The sequence below is a fragment of the Rhipicephalus microplus genome, chromosome 1 (assembly GCF_043290135.1).
Source record: "Rhipicephalus microplus isolate Deutch F79 chromosome 1, USDA_Rmic, whole genome shotgun sequence".
In the NCBI taxonomy this organism is placed as follows: Eukaryota; Metazoa; Arthropoda; class Arachnida; order Ixodida; family Ixodidae; genus Rhipicephalus; species Rhipicephalus microplus.
The window spans coordinates 259,684,627-259,708,051 of record NC_134700.1 but is presented as its reverse complement, the minus strand read 5'-3'; the positions used below and the strand labels follow the sequence as shown (position 1 = coordinate 259,708,051).

Genomic DNA, 23,425 nt, shown 5'->3' with positions numbered 1-23,425 from the left:
GGAGGGCCACGGAAATTTAGACCTCCTGGGCTTCTTTTAACGTGCACCCAAATGCGAGCACACGGGCCTACGACACTTACCCCTCCATAGAAAATGCAGCCGTCACAACTGGGATTTGATCCCGCGACGTGCGTGTCAGCAGCCGAGTCAGCAACCTGCGCATTCATTCGATGCGTTTCCGTATCAATGCCTGAGGAAATTTCCACAGCTGTGTTGGTGTACATTTAGCTCGAAAGGCGTTTCCATGCTTTCGCTTTTTCCCCCCATAGGAAATAGTACTCCAAAAAAAAAGGCATAAAAGCGTTGGTATTGGAAAAAATAAGTAGCGTTAGTGGCAGAAGTTTGCTTCTTTGAGGGACGCAGGCGGTGTCAGGGAGGCGTGTTCCGGAAATGCTTTAACATCTTCGTGGATTCTTCGAGAGGGCTGTCATGGCAAAGCTCACTGAGTGCTTACTATACTAAGCTACGTATGACGGCGGCATTGCATCACAAGAGGAATATAGCTATTTTAAGTACGCTAACATACTTGAAAAGGCTACAAACTGTTTTCAGTGATTCTTCTTTAGTTGTTGTGGTTGATAAGTTTGGTGTCGAGAGGTGGGTTGACGAAGATATAGAACGCCGATAGGTAATGTGCTCCTAAACTCTACAAAGTGGCTGTAAGCTTTCTACACCATAGTTTTTCTATAGCATCAGTTAAGTGCCCTAATGCAAGAAAGGCGAATCACTATAACATGTTTTCGTGTTCTGTGATTCCCCAGAACGATTGCAGCAGTATTGCGTCACAAAATATGAACCTATCTCTGGTTATACTGTCTCTTAAATGCTTGAATATTTTTGTTAGTACCTTTTCCAACTCCAGGCTCAGCTATCTGCGTCCGTCTACAATGTATACCCTATGCAATACTTTTCAATGTCATAGGTTTCCAGCGTTTCTTCCTTTAATCCGATTCCACGCCAGTGGTGAGATCTTCGTTGCTCTAGTGGCTCCAGCAACCGCAAGTGTGCATGCCAATTTCAGGACGCAGGTTTGGGCTAGTTGGTGCTCACTAGAAACTACTGTATCACAAACTTCAGAGATGACAACAAGCGAATGAGACACACAAAAGTGCTATGTGTGAAGTTCGCGCTATAGTTATGGCTATTTAAAGAGTTTATTTATTTTATTTATTCAGTTACCCTCAAGGCCCGAGGGCATTACAGAGGGGAGTGGGTACATACATACATGTACAGCATACAAAGCAAAATACAACAACTGAAAAATTGCAATCATCACTTACTACACGGTTGAACTGAGGCTACGTACAAATAAAATTAGTGACGGCAGCTTTAAATAAAGCGGCATCTTTTATACCAACAATATCACAAGGAAGATGATTCCAACATACCGATGTTTTTGGCACAAATGAATCGTGAAAACACTTGGTGTGCGCTAAAGGAAGTCCTACTTTATGGCGATGATCAATGCGAGTGGAAACGTAAGTTGGTTGGGCCAATAATCTGCTTCTGAGTTACGGATTGGTGAAGTAAATTTTATGGAATATACACAGCCGAGACACTTTCCTGCGAAGAGACAGTAGTGGTAATGCTAGTGTAGTTTTCATTGATGTGACGCTCGAGGTGCGATGGTAATTTGAAAGGATGAAGCGCGCTGCCCGATTCTGCACTTGTTCTAATTCATAGATAAGCGAGTCATGACCAGGGTCCCAAACAGATGCTGCGTATTCTAATCTGCTACGTACCAATACTTTGTAGAATAAGAGTTTCAAGGAAACGGGTGCCTGATAAAAATTTCTTCGAAGGTAACCCAACGTGCTATTAGCTTTACCTGCAATATATTCAATGTGTGTCTTCCAAGACAATGTAGAAGTTATGTGGATACCCAGATACTTATAAGAATGTGGATATGTGGATACCCAGATACTTATAGGTTGAAAATAAGTCTGACTTAGCTGATTTCACCCTAAAACGAGCCATTCAGGATCTACTGCATCCGACATACCCAACGTATGCGGACATTAATGGAGATGTTGCATCTGCTTTAATTCTTCCTGCCCCTCTAATTCATGACTTATGAGAGGAGTGGCGTACAAATATCCGAAATGGCAAATACAAATAGAATCACCTTTACTACGGTGTCGGTATTGATTGCTTTAAAAGTGTGCAGTTCCAAGTTATCCTATATTTATTGTGTTTGAGTATTAGGAGTATCAGCACAGCCGCCTCTTTACACCAACACGTACTGTGGTCATAAAAGAACTCATGTTCAAAGCTATGCTTGATTGATTGTTAAGTGAGATTCAACGTCCTAAAACCACCATATGATTATGAGAGACGCCGTAGTGGAGGGCTCCGGATATTTCGACCACATGGGCTTCTTTTAGCGTGCACCGAAATCTCGGCACACGGGCCTACAGAATTATCACCTCAATTGAAAGTGCAGCCGCCGCAGCCGGGATTCAATCCCACATCCTGTGGGTCAGCAGCCGAGTACCATAGCCACTAGACCATCGTTGCTGGAGAAGCTATGCTTAAGGCCCGTATACTCGTATTTAGGTGCACATGAAAGAATCCCTGTGCTCTAAATTCCTGGAGCCTTTCGCTGCGGCATTCTTCATAACCATATTGTAGTTTTAGGACGTTAAAAAAGGTTTTAATATTACGACACGACTACTTTAGTGTTAGAATAAAACTTAATTCAAGCGAAATATGGGTGTTCGAAGAGAGAAAAACCTTGAGAAGGGATTGTCGCTGGGGTCAATGCTTCGACAAGGCGACTTGTACTCCTCGAGCGACACCCCATATTTAAGGCTTAATCATATGTTAAGTTCCTAGTACGCAGAAAAGGTCAATGAAAGACCGCAAGAAATTGAGTCGCCATATCACAATCCATTTCATGAAAATACAAACATTGTCCATTCCAATTTGACGGCACGTAGTGCTTCTCCACAATGTTACACTACTTGCGGTAAAGCACGCTCTACAGGCGAAAACAATATGGCTTGCAGAACGCTGGGGGGGGGGGGGGGGGATAGGCGAGGTTAGCGCCTACTCGTCCACTCTGTCATCAAGCTTCACCCTCGCCTCTCTCGGCATGGCGCAGCCCTCCCTTCACTGCGGCCTCACTCTCTCCACGCCGCGAAGCAATGTGATCAGCGCTACACTACCAGACGGAGAAGCCTCGACTATGACTCGCGAAGAATAAAATGCCGTTAAGGAGAAAACCCTTGAAGATAGTGCCGTGTATGAAGGACTACAAGATAACGGAGTGATAATATCTCTAGATTTTACTTCCCAAAACTGCGATATTATTATGAGAGACGCCATAAGGGAGGTGCTTCGGAAATTCTGACTATCTGGTGTTCTTTATTGGGCACTGACATTGCACAGTATACAATCATCTACCTCTTGCTAACGCATGATGTGACTGCAAAAAACTGCGCGACAACGAGGCAAGAACAAAGAAGGCACATGCACAAGCGCATACCAGCGACTGAAATTTTATTGAAGGAAACACACATATAAATAGCAAGAAATGACGTAAAACTTTGGATGTTGGTAGTTAGATATCTCTTTAGTTGATGGAATGTGATCGAAGGCCTCGCTACACGTGTGTCGCCGTGCTTGTGAATCTAAAAAAGCCTCGGCAACTTTTTTCGCTCTTCGTTCTCTTTGCCGGGACAACACCTTTTTCTCGAAGTAAAGGGTGACATTTGTGTTTGTGCGCGTGCCTTCTGTGTTCTGGTCTCATTGTCGAGCAGTTTTGCAGGTATGAGTTACCAAATCACCCAGTGTTCAGTACTTTTAAGGATAATGTGATTCGCAGTCTAACAAACGGGTACTTAGCTGAAACATATATTTATGACTTGAAATGCTCATTCCTGAAATGAAAAGTAAATGTACAGCATTCGTCGACGATCTGTGTTGGCAGCCAGATGAAATTTGCGAGTCGCCGCGCTGGCACAAGATGAGTAGCTGAACTAGAAGCGTAGTAAACGGGAACCCAGTAACGACGAGCGCAAAAAAAAAATTGTATAGTTGCAATAAATGTTAGCGAATAATTTAATATTTACGGCGAGTCCAGAGACAAAAAAAATGGCATACATAGCTACCTATGCGAATGGGCGATGTTCCACACCCAACAAAGCAATTTTCCCCGACGCTTTTATGGGAGCATTTATTTAAGCAGGAGCCATTTCCCGTGATACTTAATCTGCTCGCGCGCACATTGTGCTTTCACCTCCCTCTCTTGCGCACGTTCTTATTCCTGTAGCTGTGTCACCTCTCGAACGTTTGCCCATATTTTCAAGAATTTCTTTTTATTTCAGCCTCAGTTTGTGCTGTTTCCCGAACCCCACTCGTATACATTCTTTCTTTATATTTTATGGTTTCTTACGCGCTTAAAACATCCAGCGTGTGCTTGTTGGGGAGTGCCGTACAAGTGGGTCCATTCGCACGAGCGCACTCGAGGCCATTTCTCGCCGGAGGTCGCAGAACGTTGACCTTGCAAGTTTTATTACGCTGCTCCGGGGTAGGTCATCCCCTCTTTTCACCGTTCACATGCAAGACCCCCTCCCCCCCCCCCCCCCCGCATCTGTGAGCACACGACGAGAGAGTTACGACGACACAACGTTGGTGCGGTAAGGGCTCCCCCGACCAAGACCGGCAACAAGGGACTGCCTCCCGGAGAGGCGATTAATGTGCGTCGTAAGACCCCTTCTTGTCTCCCGCTCTCCGTATGAAAATTACCTTTGCCAGTTTAGTGGGCGCTTGCTTATACCCGGTAGTAACAGGGGAGAGGGAAAGAGGAACCACTGAAGAGGAAGAAGATAGGTTGGACATGAACTCTCTTTTATTCATGTCGAAAAGTAAAACAGTAATTTTGTTGCTCTCCGCCTGTTTCTCCCTCTCTCTCGTATACAGTCGTGCTTTCAAGAAAGCAAACTCGACACCTCTTTTACGGTATTTCACAATCTTACGCCATTTATCACGCAACGAAGTTCGTTTTTTTGTTGTTTCTCACTTCTGTAATACTATTTATATATAAGAGTCCTCAGCTGGCAAAATGTAGGCGCTGCGGCGTGGGCGCCGTTGCACCAAGTCTAACAAAACGGTAGACGCACTTGGGGTGCAGGACCGCGCATTCGGCGCTGTTTGTACGGCCAAGCGGCTTGTTACGGCACAGCCCTGATCTCGCGGCCCGTGTGAAGTAGCGTTCGCGAAGCAGTGACCCACATTTTCTCGTACTACCTTGCTGCTACCCTTCGCGTGCCCGCCCTGCTACTACGGCCTATGGTGCCCCCCGCTTCCCTCCTCCCCCGCGGGATAGGGTTATCGCGCACTCACTGAAAAGGTGGAGGCATTTGTGTGTGTGCATGTGCGCATGCCTATATAGCACCCAGGGCCATGTTTTAAACAGGAGGTGGGCTCTCCTCCTTCGTAGAGTACAAGATTATGCCGGGTCATTTTCTCCGAGACGACGAAAATGACTTATGTCTCGATTAAACTTGGCGGACGAGAAAAAAGCGTTCTAAGGAGGACGCCGAGGAATAGAAAAGGAACAGGCGCCCCGTTTCTTCCAGTAGAATTGTCTGGTCCGCGAAGGCTACTTGAATTTTCTGCGTTTTATGGGCCAATTTTTTTTTTTTGCTGCAATGAGATTCCTTTCGTTTGTGTTTCTTTACATTTTTGAAATATTTGCGTGAGAACGTGATAAACAGCCGATTTCCTTTAGCAAAAAATTGATTTTCTTTCAAGCTGCAGAGGCGTACTCGCTTTGCAACCTTCTTTGTTTGCCATTTGTAGGGTCGCAGTGCGCGAGCTCTCTAATCGCATTTTCATCGCATAAAGGACCTAAAACCACCTAGAGGTCGAAATTCAGTTGTGGTGTTGCAGTTGTGCGCAAGCCTACGATGAACCTGTAGTTATGTTCACTATTTAAGATAGTGGTTTAATTGCGGAGATGTACGCGTTTGACGATCGATAAGAGACGTTCACTCGTTTTGTTGTTGCCTCTCCTTCGCTCCTTTTCTGAATTCATCTCTGGAGTAGGAGCAAAGTTTAACCGGCAGAACAGGTAGATTAGCCAGTTCTTAGACCGGCTGGCTATCTTGAGCTGGTGAAAGGGGTGAGGGGAACAAACGAAGATAAAAAGAAATGTTGCGAAGAGAGAGAGATAAATGACAAAATTCATCTCTCCTTCTCACAAAGTGTTCCTCCTCGCAGGGCGTAGAGAAACACTCCGCAGGAAGCACACGTATAACTGCTGCAGACAAACTGATTCCGATTCATGCTCACAGAACGAGATGCGGGTACGGACGTCACGTGCAACGCTAGAGAAACCGAAAGGAGTGGCAGGAAGCATGGGATGACTTTTATATTTTGTGGCGCACCCGCATGTCGTAGTGCTGCCACCTTTGGCATTTCCGTGACAAAGCGGCGTGTGGCATTGTGCTGGCGTGGGTCGTAACCACATTCAAAACTCTATGCACGCGTTCATACTCGGCATACCAAGAAGAATACCGGAGGTGGTTTATGTTTTTAAGGCTTTGCTAACCATGCACTGACCGAAGTTAAGCTACTGCAAACAAGAGACTGTTTAAGGGGTTAAATGTAGCCGTAGCGTAAAAAAACACGGGGCCAAGGAAGAGGACAGGACATGTGCTTCCTGTCCTTGTCTTTTGTCCCTGTGTCTTGAGCGTCATTGCTTCACTGCATGCTTTGAAGCAACCAGCCCAAAAATAGGTACTCCTGAAAGGGAAACTGGTTTGGTCGCCAAACTACAGCAACCATACAAATATTGTATGTATACAAACTTGTGATTGTTCATTTTTTTTAAATTGTCAAAAATTCCAACGTGTTTTTTCCTCTGTGGAATCACGTAGGTAGTTGCCACAAAAATAATGTCGCCAAAGACGCGTTGTTATCATGGCAATTGACGAAAAATTTGACAACAAAAACTCAATCATACCTCGGTACTTGAACCTTAATGAATGGAAAGGGAAGTAGCAAAGATAATACTCTACCACTTTTCAGAACAAAATTCTAAAATTTATGTTCGCACGCTATTGAGCGTAGAACGCGGCACACATCGCCAGTAATTATTCCCGTTAAGCACAAAAGTGATTTACGAGATAAAACAAACACGAGGAGACAATATGAGTCTCTATTACCAGGGACGAACTATGTACGCGCACGTATAGATTGCAAGGTGACGTTTGGAAACAACACACATTACCATGAATCTCCAACCGTATGTGGACAATTAGGCTTATCGAATAACGTAGGAGGTGGATCACGGGTGACGCGCTGATATGCCTGCCTGTTACCGAACTGCGGACAAACGTGCGAGATAGAACAATTATAGAAACAAATGTGACTCCCGCTTCAGCTGAGCTACTGGAAAGCCCGGCAGCGTTCACAACGGCGGCGCTTAGAGATAAGCGTGGCCTCGCGACGCGCACTCAATAATTTACCGTGTGTGCGATCCCAACCGAACGTCATGGCGGGAACAGAAGCCTTGGGCCCGCTCAGGGCGCATCAAAGATTCACGCGGACAAGTAGTCGGTTGGTCGCCGTGATTCATCTCGCCATTTCATTAAGATAAGCTGCAGCCGCCCACGGCGTGTTTCTGGTTCCCCCTGCATTGTACACCTACAGACAGCATGGTGTTTTTTGATTTTTTCCGGCAATCGCTGGGCAAGCAAACGATGGAACTGAGACTAGCAGCATTTTCGGTTCGCTATACTTCTTCGTAGTGAGCTGTAAACCTAGTCGGCCTATTACTGCCTAAAACGGACGTAAGGTCGGTTGGTTAGGTTTACTGCGGTTACGATAAGCAAGCCCGCTCTCGCGCTTGCTACTTATACTAATTTATTTTTCATTTATATTATTTATATGTGCTTAACCGGATTCTGTTTGCCTTCCTCACGGCATGAATGGAAGATTGTTTTTAGAGAGGCATAGTGAGAGCCTAAGGAAAATCGAAGCGACGTGGACACTGGGCTCTCGTAACGCCATTTCTAGAACACGAAAAGAAGACAGATTGTTTGTGCTTATTCTGGGTAAGCGATTGTAATTAAGAGAAAACTTGCTAGTACTTTGCGGACTAGCACTGCAATGAAAGTTGCTGTTTTTTTTACGCTCAACAACATGGCAAAATGAAGTCCACATGAATATCCACATGAACAAGGGCCAAAAAAAAAAAGAAAACATGCAGGATTTTTGGCACTGACCAGAAAACCGCTCGGGTGGACTGCAAAAAAAAAAAACAGTTTATGCCTTTTTCACATATAGTCACACAGAAACGTCTTATACTGCTCGGCGCATGATCTCTCAAGCACATCATGAAGCAAAAATGTTGAGCTCCTTGTTTGTGAGTCTTCCCATTAATGCGAAATATATAATGTTTGTTATCGCCATTAATTTAGAAGTGCTCGTAAGCGCGTATTTGATTGGAAAGTCCTCACAAGAGTAAATGAATAACTCGAAGATGTACACTAAGCTCAACTTGTAAATTTCTCATAAGAAGAAAATGTTTTTAAACGACCTGATAGAGCACAATGAAAAGCATGCACCACGCGTCGCTTAATTCCTTTTCGTATATTCGACGGTCTATTCTAACTTTATGGTCTTGTTTTCTAGGCCTTAGCAATAAGGATATCTATCAGGATGCTCTTACGATTAAACTCGAATTTTCATTCAAAGCGAAAAAAGAAAAAAAACGAGACTGACAAGGTTTTGTATTTTTTATTGCTTTCATCTTTTGCCGATCTTCGAGCTGCCTTCTAGACACTGATTCCACTGTTTTGTGTGTGTTCAAAATCACGGGATAGAGCGGCACCGTCTCTCGTGCACCGAAGTTCAATGTACTCTTGCGAAAGCTTCAAGTGAAATCAGGGTTTACAGGGCCGCTCTGATGACAGAACAATGTAGTATTTTTTTTCTTCCCTCACTGATCTTTATTAATTTTTTTGTATTTCTATCGAATAGCATAAATGAGAGCAAAGAGGTAGCACACACCATTGTTAATGTGCTGATGACCTCCTCTCCCCTAAAAAAAAAACACAGATATGTCTTTCACGGGCCAGACGGCGCTTCGTTTGTCTGTCTGCGTTGCATCTTGGTTCTGTTTTTTTTTCTTTTGCGCGTGCGTAATAGTTCATATCCAGAAATATCGGGACCAGATGATTTGTGCTTCAGTTTAATCAATCAAAAAAGTACCGATAAAAAGTTGTAGTTTGATTGTTTTGTGGATTTTAACATCATCAAAGCAAATCAAGCCTTAAGAGGTGCTGTATTGGAAAGCTTAAAATAACTCTCACTACCCATGGTTCTGTAAGATGCGCTGGCGAACACATCCGCTGTGTCAGGGACTGAATCGCGTCTTTCGGGACAGCGTCTTAGTGCCGCAACCACTAAGCCATCACGATGGCAGAAAAGTGCAGTGGTCACAACAATAAGCTGTCACTGTGGTAATACACGCCCATCCACTTAGCAGTAAAAAGAAGACACATGCCATTTAAAATATTTGCCTAACGTTCAAAAAATACCTGGCACACGTTGTCACTGTATATTGTCCTTCTGTCTTACTAAACATATTTCCACACCATATAGATTGCGTATGAGTCATCGCTGATATTGTTGAGTGACTTTAATGCATTCTGTTGTGCAGGTATGCACAGACATTTTAGGTGCGTTTCTAGACTTCCTTTCGCATTTATTATTGGTTTCAGAACTGCACAAGCCTTTTGAATGTCTTTATTTATGAAGGTATAGTATGTAGCGAATGCACTGGCTATCGTCTGTCCTTTTTATTGAAATTTTCCGGCGCCTATTGTGATGTTTGTGAAGGGAAGGGGAGTAGCGGGCGTCAGTAAGAGCACCAAGATCACATACAAACTTTCAAAGCAAATTAAGACAAGAACATACTGAAACAACTGCCGTTGTAGGGGCTTGACGGCGCCCCGCCGCGTTGGTCTAGTGGGTAAAGTACTCGACTGCTGACCCACAGGCCACGGGATTGAATCCCAGCTGCAGCGGCTGTATTTTTGATGGAGGTGAAAATGCTGTAGACCCGTGTGGTCAGATTTGGGTGCACGTTAAAGAACCCTAGGTAGTAGAAATTTCCAGAGTGCTCCACCAGGATGTCTCTCAATCATATCGTATTTTTGGAATGTTAAACTACATATTTTAATCAATCAATAAATCAATCAATAAATCAATCATTCGATCAATTAACAAACCAATCACCCACTCAATCAATCATTCAATCAATCAATCAATTATTGTATCAATAATTCAGTCATTGGGCTTAACGGCTACACTGAAGCGGTACTGTACATAGTGTCATGAGATTAAATCCCGGCCATAGGGGCCGTATTTAAATAGAACGAAATGCTCATACATTTACCTACTAAATTTTTAATGGGTGCTGAAGAATAACGTGTAGTAAAATTTATTTCGCAGGGCTCTACTACTGCATATCTCATGAACAGATCATGGTTTTCTCCCCAAGAAATCTTGAATGTATATGTATAAAAATAGAGTGGTAAGTCTCTTCGGAAGTAAATGAAGGCGCAAACCTACGCTTTATGATATATTGGAAAGAAACGAGAGAAAGGCAGAGACGTAGACTGAATTGCAAAATTTGGTTTGCTACCCTACGCTAAGGGAGAGGAAAAAAAATTGGGGGACCTTAAAGTTTCCCGTTTAGGAGTCGAACGTGATAGCGATTTCCTGTTCCCAGTGCGTACTTCAAACACTTAGTGAATTAAACCTTTTCGAACTTGCTATGTATTCACTACGTGGCCTTAAGGAAACAGTGATATTAGCGTGTGTTTTCTGTAGTGGGTGACTGGTTTTAAACCCTGAAGTCATTATGATAATCACATCCTCTGACGCCCGCTGGCAATAGACGTTTGTATACCGCTCAATATTGCTGCAATATATGTGATGTTGTATTGTGAAGGATGTATGCAGGACACGCGCGTTTGTAAAGAATGAGCTACTTTCCCTGCTTTTTTCAGGCAGAGGAAGCCCATTTCACTGTATTCACAAGGGGGCGCGTGGCCGTGTGGAAGAAGAACCACTTGTCACGTAAACGACACTGTTCGACCTTCACTTGGACTCGAAAACCTGAGTTCGATTCAAACTCTGGCCAGGATTTTTTTGTAATTTATTTTATTTGCATCGTTCTCATTTGTTTGGTCACGCATAAGATGGTTTTTCGCTCACAATCAACGACACCGACACTGACGCCGAAATTTCTGCGAAACGAGTTCTTTAACGCCATCGCCTTAATAAGGTCTTAAAAAAGAACAAAAATACCAAAGCAAGCGAGGGGAAAAAAAACGGCGAAAAGTTCATTGCTCGCGCTCCATACCTCGCGAACACAAAGTGGACTGTCTTCATCGGAGCTTCCTGACAGTTTGTTTTCGTCTCTTATTATTCTTATCGGCCACGCTACAACGCGTATTTTATCCTTTATAAAGTTCGGGGTTGCTGCATGCTGAACGCGCTGGTGGAGAAAAATAGCACAATATATGCCAATCTGAGGGAAGAAAAGTTGAAAAGAAAATAAAGGAAAAATTGGATCACACTAAAGAACGCAGAGGCGAGGTGGCCGGAAGGGATGGTTGGGCGATGGTCGAGACGTGTTGTAAAATGGTACCGCCTTGCCGCAGCGTGTTCTCGTTTGAGGAAGCGCTGTTCTTTGCCAGTGACGTCGGAAGCATCCGGGCAATCCCCGATGCGGACCATCACGTGACGGATAGGACCCTTGGGTACTTTAGGCCTCCGACTCGGACGGTTCCTGGCTCCTCCGAACCAGCCCCTTCTACTGCACCCATTGCGTGCCAGCTTTTTGTTTTGTTTTTGGACGCGTTATGCACCCCTCGACTCAGTTGTTCATCCCGGTCTTGTTTTTCTGTTTTTAGTTTGTATATAGCTAGTATTTGCGTTTGGCGCCGTTTGCGGACACGTTCTAACTGTAGCCCACACGCGGTTATTTTATAACATGTAAACGTATCTTTGCTTTCTCAGCAACAAAGCAGCAACTTTCGGAAAGCCCCTAATTTGTTGCTTTTGCCTTCATTACGTTTTATACATCGCTTGTCTGCTCTGCCTGTAACTATCTGCACAGCACCTGGCGGTCTTCATTTTCTGCTTATCTGATGGCATCTTTCAACGTGCTGATTACGTTCTTATGTCTTTGATTATCTATCTATTGTTTTTTTGTCACCATATTTTGGAACAACGGTTATCCTTCGCTAAACGACAAAGATCAGCCGCTGACTCGTAAAGGCGCAGACGTTTGCTTTTACATAACGCCAATAAATGAAACAGTCACTATATATTATGACAACTTTTTTATTCAACTTGATGAACAAAAAGACGAAAAGAAACCGTTGTCGCTTATGCCTTTGCTGATGACAATATTTTCTTCTCAATCGATGTATTTTATTGATCCTCCCTTGCCCCCCTTTGAAAGCTTTCTGCAGCCAACATGGTTTAGCACGGCCTCTGCAATCGGAGAGCTTTCTGTACGTGACCTGGTTATGCACTACCTCTGTGGTCGACCTACTTATAGCATGTGACGACATCATATGACGAAGTTACTGCATGACGTCACTTTTTGTTGCGTAAGACATAAGTTATCGCGGTATGTGACGTCTAGTTGGTGTCAATGTGGGGACGTGATCACTTGATGCTGATTTGTTTCGTCTATCGTTTTCACACTGACGTCGAAAGTCAGTTTTCGCGTTTGATGAGGCATCGAAAGCTTTCACATTACGATCTAGTGGCTAAGGTACTTGGCTGCTGAACAGCAGGTCAAGAGATCGCATGCCGTTTGCGGCTACTGCATTTTCGATGGAGACGGAAATGTTGTAGGCCCGTGTGCTGTAACATAATTCAATGTAACATAAGTCTATCGATTGGAAAAATAAACACGAACTTCTATTGTTTTTAGTACATCAAGAGCAATGCACAGCTTGACATCCCGTGACTACATAAAGCTACTGACACCGCAGCGGCATTTATCCAAGAAAAAGACAGATATCACGAAAAGCTTAAATAATAATGTGACGAAGTAGTTATATTGAACGCGTTAAAGAAAATCACTAAGATTCATCGTCAACGCCTACGGCAGGGATGCATCCATTACCAACTTGAGATAATTAAGCAAACTTCCAACTCTAGAATCCCGCAGGAAACTGCCCCGCCGCGGTGGTCTAGTAGCTAAGGTACTCGGCTGCTGACCCGCAGGTAGCGAGATTGAATCCCGGCTGCGGCGGTGCATTTCCCATGGAGGCGAAAGTGTTGTAGGCCCCTGTGCTCAGATTTGAGCGCACGTTAAAGAACCCCAAGTGGTCAAAATTTCCGGAGCCGTACACTATGGCGTCTCTCATAAGGTGATTTCAGGACGTTAAACCCCACGAATAAATAAATCAATCAATCAATCAATCCATCAATCAATCAAGCAAGCAAGCAATCAAGCAAGCAAGCAAGCAATGAATCAATGAATCAATCAATCAACCAATCAATTATTAATCAATCAATCAATCGATGAATGAATCAATCAATCAATGCCGCTGTTTGTTAAGAATGAGCTACTGTTAACCATTACTAGTGGTCATACAAGCTACTATTCGTCTACATACAAGCGACCTCAACGAAAACAAACGGGAGTATCTGTTTACTTGGACCATGATGTTTTATATCATCGTTCATGAACAAAGATACCATTTATACCAACATTGAATCTGGTAAGATGGATCGAGTGTCTGCCTTTGCACGGTTGTTATTGTATGTCATAGTTCAATGCAGTTGTTCCTGCTCCAATTTTGTATCGCATTTTATTCTTCCTTTCCGCTTTCTTTTCCCAGAGATTACATTGAATGCTTCTGCGCACTGGATTCAATTGACTTGGCCTGTTTGTTCACACAGAGATCTTTTAGCTCAAACGAACCACTTGAAATATAGCGGTTATACATTCAAGTTGCGCTCTCGCTGGCACCGTGGCGCCATTGTGGCAAGAATATTTTTGTGACTCGACGACCACACAGGAAGTTCAGCTGCCGAAACAACGGAGCAAATTAAATGCAGGGTTATGCTAGTTACGCTTTACACAATGAGTGTTGCGCACACAAACGTGACAGCGACAGCATCACACGTGACAGGATCACATGCCGGCTGCGGCGGCTGCATTTTTTGATGGATGTGAAAATGCTGTAGGCCCTTGTGCTCAGATTTGGGTCCACGTTAAAAAAGCACAGGTGGTTGACGTTTTCCCAGCCCTCCACCACGGTGTCCCTCATATTTTTATGGTGCTTTTGAGACGTTATATCACACATAATGATTAATCAATCAGTCCATTCAAGATTTTACACTAACAATCATACAAACAAATAATTTGTTGGGATGGGTGTTTTGTGCAACAACAAGTTGTCGGGTGCCCAAGAAGCTTCACTGTTTGTTCTTCTTGTCTCGTTCAGGGATTCGTGGCAACAAGGCCACTGGGACGTCGCAGACAGAGCCCGAGTTTGCCGAGCCGATCCAGAACATCACCGTGCCGGCAGGACGCAAAGTCACTCTCGCCTGCGTCGTGGAGAACCTCAACAACTACAGGGTCAGTGCACGCCTATACCTGTTCTGAGGCAGCCAGCCACTCTCGACCACATTAACTCGGCTGCGTTGGTATTTCAGTGCATTAATAAATATATGGGCAACATTTATTTTTATTGGAAGGATGGACCTTGCCTGTAAATAGGTTTGGAAAGAAGCAGATGACCAGAAGAACCAGAACCATAAGAATCAGAAAATAACCAGATGGTTTGTAGTTAAAAAAAATTGCAACCCGAGTGCATCTTTAAGCCATGACGCTTGGTAATTTCGGCGCGTATTGGCTGACAGAAACATATTTCACAATTACTTCCGATTTCCGTGCCCAATTTGCTGTACGTGTGTTAAAAACGCTGAGCACAGTTTAATATAACGCTAACAATATAAGGTTTTATTTAAAGCTAATAACATAAGCGCAGCCGAACGGTCGTTTCGCGATCTGCCATGGTGAAAACAATTTTGTTGGGAGGGGGCTTGGGGACCGATGTGCCACCACCTGGCTACGCCACTGCTTTCCATAGAAGCGCAAGAAGCGATGTCACCTCTGTGTTGCACACGACATGAGTGAACGAGTGCTCGCGAGCTAACCCTTGTTGGTTGCTACTGGTGAAAATTCATTCGTATGCAGTGCGACACGCGTTATTATGCCCTCGTTTGAAGCGAGACTGTGAGCTGCGCGGTAAACGATGTGAACAACGCTCGTTCGCTGACAAAGACCTGAGAGCCCCTTTATTGCGTTATTATTGATTCGGGCACACGAGATTCCTCTTTCTAAATGGCATCGTTCATATTTTCACTTAGCGCTATTTCAGTGAGAAGCTGTCGCATTGAAATGATACCAAGATTGCACTTTGAAATGGTCTTGCCCATCGAGACAGTTACATAGAAAATAAGTCGTTTAAGAACAGGAATAAAACAACAAAAAAGTAGATGGGCAAAAGCGGAAAAGACCAGAAGAAAAGAGCGGAAGTCGTTAAGAGGGGGTAGCGACAGAATCGACGTTATGTGGGAGGAAATGGTATTAAATATAAAAAACGTTGCTGATGACCGTGAAGACTGGGTGAATTAAATTGTCGAAACGGAACACATAGAGTAGTGCGGCACGTTCAAGATGCCCGGCGAAGATTCCCCAAGAAGCCAACACCTAAAACAGTTCTGGCTGAAAGGAAGAACAAGCTATTGCAGCGAATGAGCCCCGTTTGACAATAACACCCCCCTCCCCAAACCCATACGAGGCAATCAATATTTTGACCGGAAAAATAAGCTCGGTCCGAGGTCGCCTGGGGAAACCCAGAGAGCTCCCCGACAATGGCGCGACGATGCACTTGCGTTGTGTGTTTGTGCGTGCGTGTCATAAGTTGGACCTCTTTGGAACACACACAGCGCAGAAGAGAGAGAAAGGGCGAAAGAACCGTTTTAGAAAAAACGCGTGGAGAACGGCGGTCGTGGTGGCGGCAGTAACAAAGCGCCCAGACACTGACAAAGAAGCCATTTCGTAGGCGCCAATTTTTGTTGTTGCTTCGAATTTTGGTGTACTGTTCATTTCTTTCTCTCAATTTTTGAAGTTTTCTGATTTCGCAACCCCATTTTATTTTATTTTTGTTTTGTTGAGGATACGCACACGCATGCCCAGGGTCCGGATAAAGCAGGCCGGAACGAGAGAAGGTAAAAGAAGGACGCAATCATCACACACGGAGCGACGGGATTCTTTTAGGCTGCGCAAAAACGCAATTGAGAAAGGACTCCTTCGTACGGCGTCTATGACTTGGAAGACCTGTGTAGCCCAAATTGAAGACTCCCACTCTCCTCCCGCACATTACCGTACAGCGTTGACCCCCTTCCCTATCCTTCTCACTAAGTTTTTTTTTTCTTCCTGCGTGTATCTTAATAGAACTGAAAAGAGAAATGAGGAAGGATAAATTTTGGGTGGTGACCGTCGCCTGGAATGGGCAAACGGTGCAGCCGTCGGCGAAGGGATAAAATAAAGTGTCGGGACAGCTACGGAAGAAGTCGAGATAAAAAAGTCAAGCGAGATCGGGAATATGTTTAGCACCAATAACCAAATAAACTGAAGTGTAACGCGAAGGCGCTATAGAAACAGAAAAGGCTAAGCAAAAAGAACAAGCGAAGATAAACAATTTCGCGCGTACAACTCATTGAAAAAAAACAACGTAAGAAAACGAGAGTAGTAAAGGATTTGGTGTATGAACGGGGAGCTCATTTATGAGCATCGATATGGAGGGAAGTGAACAGCCAGCAAGCGCCGATGAGAGGAGCGGCACCTTCTGTTTCGCAGCAAACGACGCCCATGTTCTTAAGCAGGCCCGAATCGCACGATCCGACTGCTGTAGTGGTGACGGCCAATTTCTGCTAGCCAGGCTTTGACGATCGGGCTAAAGTGTACACATGCGTTGCCCCTGCGATCTCCACAATGAGTTGCGATACAGGGTTCCGCACGTATACATCCGAGGAAATGAACCAAAGAAAGCAAACTTGGCATTGTGTGTGCGTGGCACGGTTACTCCGCTTCCGTTCTGTCTTAGAGTTGCTCCGTGTCATAGAGTGCGAGTCCATTCGAGACTCGGTTGAAAAGATAGCTGGAATGGGAAGTAAGAAGCGTTCGAAGAGGGGAGAAGGAGTAAGACGAGAGAGAGGGGTGACGGAGAAGAAAAGGAGGAGGAGGAAGAAAGTTTAAGCGGAAAGACAGGGAGGTTAGCCAGTTCTTAGACCAGCTGGCTACCCTGTGCTGGGGAAAGGGGTGAGGGGAATGATAGATGTTAAAAAGAAATGTTGCGAAAAGAGGGAGAAATTACAAAAAAAAACGACAGAGGAAAGGCAACATCAAAGAGTATAAGACACTAAAGTCTGTCTCTGAGGCCAGTTGTCCGCAAAAAGCGCAACAAAGCTTTCAAAGCCTTCTGGGCTGAGGATGGGCTTGGCCAATGACCCAGAATCCTTTGTTCCGACAAAGGCCGATTGTCTAGTCTATCCAGAGCTGCAGTGAGCTCTTGTCTTTGCACGTTGAAATGGGTGCACTCACACAGAAGGTGCGCGATGGTTTCTTTGCAACTGCAGTAAGTGCATGTAGGAGAGCTGGCCATCCCGATGAGATAAGAGTATGCGTTCGTGAAAGCCACTCCAAGCCACAGGCGGCATAGAAGAGTCTCCTCAGCTCGAGATATCCTTGGGGGAAGACGAAGCTGCAGATCGGGATCCAAGTTATGCAGGCGCGCGTTTGTGAGGTCTGTCGAGTTCCACTGTACCAGTGTGAGGTCACGTGCAAGCGAACGAAGTCTTGTAGCTGCGTCGGTTCTTGAGAACGGGATGGCTGTGTATTGGGTACCATCGTGTGCAGATCTAGCGGCCTCATCTGCGCGGTCATTGCCATATATACCGCAATGGCCTGGTATCCACTGATACACAATGCTGTGCTGTTTTTCGGTTGCTTGGTGATGAAGGAGAAGAAAAGACTTGACGAGTAAGTAGGCAGCTTCGGTGTCGAAGCCATTTCTCGCTTATAACTCGCGGTGCTATTGACTACCTGGGGTTTTTTGTTTTGTTTTTTCGTGTCAATATCTCAGGAACAAACGAATATGAAAGTTAATTTGATTTTCGTGGAAAGAATGGATTGTGTTGCAAGTTCCTGCCGTTTAAGGAAGCTAGGGAAATATTTTTTTGCCGTGTTTGTCCTCCAGTTTGCTACTCCAGAACGAAATACTTTCCAAAATGAGGTTGATTAAGATCATGAAGATGCCGAGGTCATTTCCATATTATTTTTGTAGTGTTGCGACCATATTGACGCGAAGTCTTTAGAATTGCGCGAAGAGCAGCAGTCATTTTCAATGCAACAAGGCCGGAAGAAAGCTTTAACACCTAGCATTGGAGTAGTATGATATTTTTAAATGTTTATAGAATAGTGTAAGAGGACACATGTGCTTTGTACGACGAATTCGTTGTATTTAGTATAAGTAGACCTTGGTGATGCCGTAATTGAAGAGTTGAATGCAGCATGCTAGAATTTAAGCAGAGTACTTAAGAAACGTCCAGTTTCACTTTGAACTCGGCGTATTGGCATTTTCTGCGCTAAAAGAAGCGTCCACTCCTGAACCCTCCCAGCCGACAGCTTTTTTGGACACGTTTTCATCGCTTTTACTGTAACTTCCTACATATACAACCGAGTGCTGTAAACCTATCCTTATTCGTATTTGTCTTATTTTCGGTCGCGCCTATTGCTGTTTGTTTTTGTGCGCCACTTGAAAACAGTAGTTAGTCACCTACGCGTTTTGCCGGGAGCCTTCTACTTCCAGTGGTCGGCGCTCCAGTGTACTTCACAGGCACAAGTCGGGTTCGGTACTCGTGACCCAAGACGGCAATAGAACGCTATCCCAGCACGCCGTAAGCTGCTCAGTGCAGCGTCATGGCACGAGATCGCCTGGGCGGCCCACACTCGGCCCCCCCCCCCCCCCCCCCCATGGATGCAGTTCATCGCGTTAATTTGACTACCAAATGAGCGCCATAGCCGAACACCATCCGCTACTCAAACACGAAAGAGCTGCTACCTCTTCTTCACTCGGCCTCGGAAAGCAGTCTTCAGCCCTCGCCAAGGCGTCGTCGTTGTCGTAGTCATGCTTCGTTCCTTCTTTCTTTCTTTTTCGTCATTTTCATCGCCTCCCATGCCTGTTCAACCGTGGCTCCCACATCATCGTCGCGGAGTTTGCGTGCCTCCGTAGCTTTCTCCTTCTCGCGCCCCCATCGCGTGCTTTAGAAGGAAAGGAGCAGTGTGGAGAGAGAGGAATGAATTGACTTTATGGCAACACGGGAGCCCAGTCAAGCGCGCAGTTTGCGCTCGCCTATTGATATACGACGCACGAGTATATGTACAGCTTATGTTTATATATAACAGTTAATATATATATATATATATATATATATATATATATATATATATATATATATATATATGTGTGTATATGTGTATATGTGTATATATGTATATGTGTATATATATATATATTTATATATGTATATGTGTATATATGTATATGTGTATATGTGTATATGTGTATATATGTATATGTGTATATATGTATATATGTATATATATATACATATATATATATATATACATATAATATATAATATATATACATATAATATATAATATATATACATATATATATACATATATATACACTAATAATTGTTTCATTTTTGATATTTCTCTGGCACACTATATAATGTTCTGAATCATGATATGGTGTATATAAAATATATTTAGACTCTATAAATCAATTCATTTACGAGAAAGTGCCTTGGGCATTACGACATACAAACCGCACGGTGATAATACCTTGCTTTACAATCAATTGCATATGCTACCATTCTCCATGACAACTAATATGAAAGGGGTCATTTTGATGGATGGAAAGCAAGCATTCTACCCCTCGACCACTTCGGTGGAACTGGGCCATTCTGAGAAATAATATTTTACTTGGGAATCGCTAGTTATCACCAAGTTTGTTCGCTACACCTAATCTTGACCCAAGGATCACAACAAATATAAATTTCAACCTACCAGTTACTCGGAACACGTACGGCACAAGACTGCTCACTTTTCATGACGTGAAAACCTAGAACGCACTACCCTTGGAAGCAATAATGGCCAATAATTTCACGCCGGTGTGAAAAACTTTTTCATCTCAAAAATTTTGTCATTTACCCTAATTTACTTCTGAAGCATTTTGTACTGTGCTAAATTGATTTTTTTTTCCTTTCGGGGCTCCTGTATAATGCACTCGTTGCTTTTACTTGACGTTCATTTCACTTATTTTGCCTCACCATTAAGGTTTTGTTCCTGAGAGTATAATATGCGCCTGATGTAGCTGCTATACCTGTATTGATTAAGGGCCTACACTAGCCTTTGGCTACTGACCCAACAGTTCGCTGTACAAAAATAGTGTATAAATGAAAAAAAAAATGAATGCCATTGAATTGAATTAAGCTCAATTAATTACTTCAGTGCCTATTCAAAGTGCGGTGACATTGGTTGACGATACCAGTTTCACCCATCGTATTGCCGCGGGAGCTGCATTTATGGAACTGCAGCTATAGCGTTTCTTATCTCGCGATACAAGAAAATATTTTTTCTCTCATTTCTGTGCTCACCTGCTGATGACCTGCAAATATTTTACTAGTAGAAGCGTTGATTTGTTGTTTTTGCGCCCAAGTTTTTGGTCAAATATTACTACTGAAAACACGATACGACACACGTTTAAAGGTTTTGTTCTGTCACAGTGGAAACAGGGATTAGAAGAAAAAAAAAAGGAAAACTGGTACAGCCTTTTATCTCACACTAGCGTCACCGTCAAAGCAGCTGGCGCTTAGTTAAAAGTTGTCTTCCAGTTTTAGGCTCAACAAAGCTTACAGTTCAAGGTGGATTATTGCTTAAACACAGAGCATGACTTGGCCCTACATTTTTTTAGGCTTGGTGACAAAAGGAGAGACTTAACACGACTGGATGGTTGATTAGTAATGCCATATATCACGGGTGCGTAGTTTTGTGTTCTGTTGTAGGGATATTGTAGAATAATCCAGGTAATAATGTGCTCGGCACAAAGCAGTTTCTTGTCGCTGACTAACAAGGACCCGAAAAGCCTGCGTGCTCTTGAAGGCTGAAGCTTTATTATTGCTGCGTTCATTCTAAGTCCGGTCGACCAAGCGTAGTTGTCACATTGCGCCGTATGACACAGCTAGATAATTTACGTAGGTATAGTTAAACATGAATCGCTCTCTGTTTTCAGAAACACGGCGCACATTCTATAGAACTCAGTTACTATAAATTTCATTTCGCCGTGTGTCCGAATCGCTGGCAGTTATAGCACTGAAGTGCTGGACCAAGATATTCTTCCACTGGGTGACTGGTGAATTCTAAGTAGATTCTTCCTGGAATCGGGCGGTCACCTCGAAAAGTCAGATTAACTGAGTGAAGTGGACGCGACGTTACTGCTCCATTTTCCCGGCGGTCAAGGGCTCAGGAGTAGCCGGTGCCATAATTGTGCGCCAACATCTCCTTATATATCGTATAAATAAAAGAAATGCCATTTTTCTTTCACGCTTTTCACGTGAGGTTACTAGTAGTGTTGGTGTCTAATCTTAATGTAACGGTGTACAGTCAAAGTGTTTCACATACTTCTTTTTCTTTCGTTTCGATACCTACCAGAGCCAGAAGTTCTTTTTTAAAATCAATCTCCCACCCAAACGTAATTTTTTGGTGAGTATTACTTTAAGCGATGAAAATGCCAGTTGTCCGTTAATCGCCAGAGCGCACTGAAACAATTCAAGCCTTGAGACTTATATTGGCATTTCACATTTACATAAACGTGACTATGTCAGGACTGAGAAGCTTGCCATGCATTTTGTCTGTGCCTTTGTCTTGCCATGCATTTGTTGCACTGTGTGAAGGGTAATACGTTGAGTTTGCTTACAGTGTCTAGAGTTCCCAAACAAGCAATATTTTTCTTGTGCAATGGCACGAGGAACGTGTGATAATCATTTTTGTCTTCCATGCGCATCTAGATGAACACTGTCTTCTTATCTAACGATTATTCAGAAAAAAAGTCATCTAAAAATAAAACTGACGTGAAATTCGTGTCTCAGTTTAAGGCAACAGTTATAGCGGATGAGTATAATACCACCACCCAAGTTCACCTAAGAGTCGAATAGTTGTCCGAACTATGATTGAAAATCAATTAATTTGAGTGAGCTCACTGAAAGAGCTAGCTGGTGGCTTTCTTGTGAGCAGCGGAGATGGTTGCTGCACCAGTGGAGCAGATCTTCAACACGCACTTACTTCTACGCGGCCTCCGAGAGCCGCATCCGCATTGCGACGAAATACGGTAAACTCAAGGTATATATATGCCCTTATTCAGTGTTTGTAAACAGCGCTATAGGCACCGTCTACATACTGAGACGCTCGTAGCAACGTCGCGGTGCGTCAACTCCGCCAAGCCTGATGCTCGGCATCCCGCCCTATGATCACGTAGTTGGCGCAGCAACTTCAAAGTTGCCTCCGAGCACAGTACATCTTGGAGCGTCTTCCCGACGCTATGTGTTCCAAAGCAGGTTTTGAGGGCACATTTAAACTGCACCAGAAGTCAACACGTTAGACACATAAAACAACCATACACGAAGCGCAGGTGTCTATGTGGCTAACATGTCTTCTTCGCACCGATTAAATATTTCTTCAAAGTCGATTAACCAACTAGCCCAACAATGTGCATTGACGCAGCTTTGCAGTTTCTGTCGTTTGGGTATATGGCACCGTTTGTAGAGAGAAGAGGGGTTGATTTCTAACTCACCTAGAACTGATCGTACATTTCAGGCCTCATGCTTCGCTAAAATGTTTGTCTCATGCGTTCTCAGAAGCCTCGACTATACCCATCACCAATGTTTTCTGATAATGCTCAAAAAGCATTTCAAGGCTCCTTTAAGATAAATAATGATGATAGGTAATGAAACGGAAGTCATTAGAAAACACCAGTGTGGGTTAACCGTAGTATGCAGTAGGTGAAAGCACGGCAAACTATATACAAAATAGAGTATTTTCCACGATACCACGCTGCCATCGATATTTACCAAGACTCTTCACTGAGTATTCCCCAAAGTAATAATGTTTCCTTATTTAGTCTCTTTAGTGATGTTTTTTTCCTGTCTGCTTTTACTCTCTCTCTCTCTCTCTCTCTCTTTTCCTCTTTTCTCTGAGACGCAGAAGGACGTGTCAGAATCGCATATATCCTTCAGAGTT

General features: G+C 43.8%; 1 protein-coding gene across 5 annotated transcripts in view; it reads left to right on the top strand.

Annotated features, from left to right (window-relative positions):
• Window positions 1-23,425, top strand: part of LOC142814695 (lachesin-like) — a 295,460-nt gene that overhangs the window by 173,104 nt on the left and 98,931 nt on the right. For all 5 annotated transcript variants that reach the window (XM_075893887.1, XM_075893875.1, XM_075893883.1 and 2 more), the window contains one exon: window positions 14,496-14,629. In XM_075893887.1, the coding sequence (XP_075750002.1) occupies window positions 14,496-14,629 (134 nt within the window). The remainder of the gene's footprint in view (window positions 1-14,495; window positions 14,630-23,425) is intronic.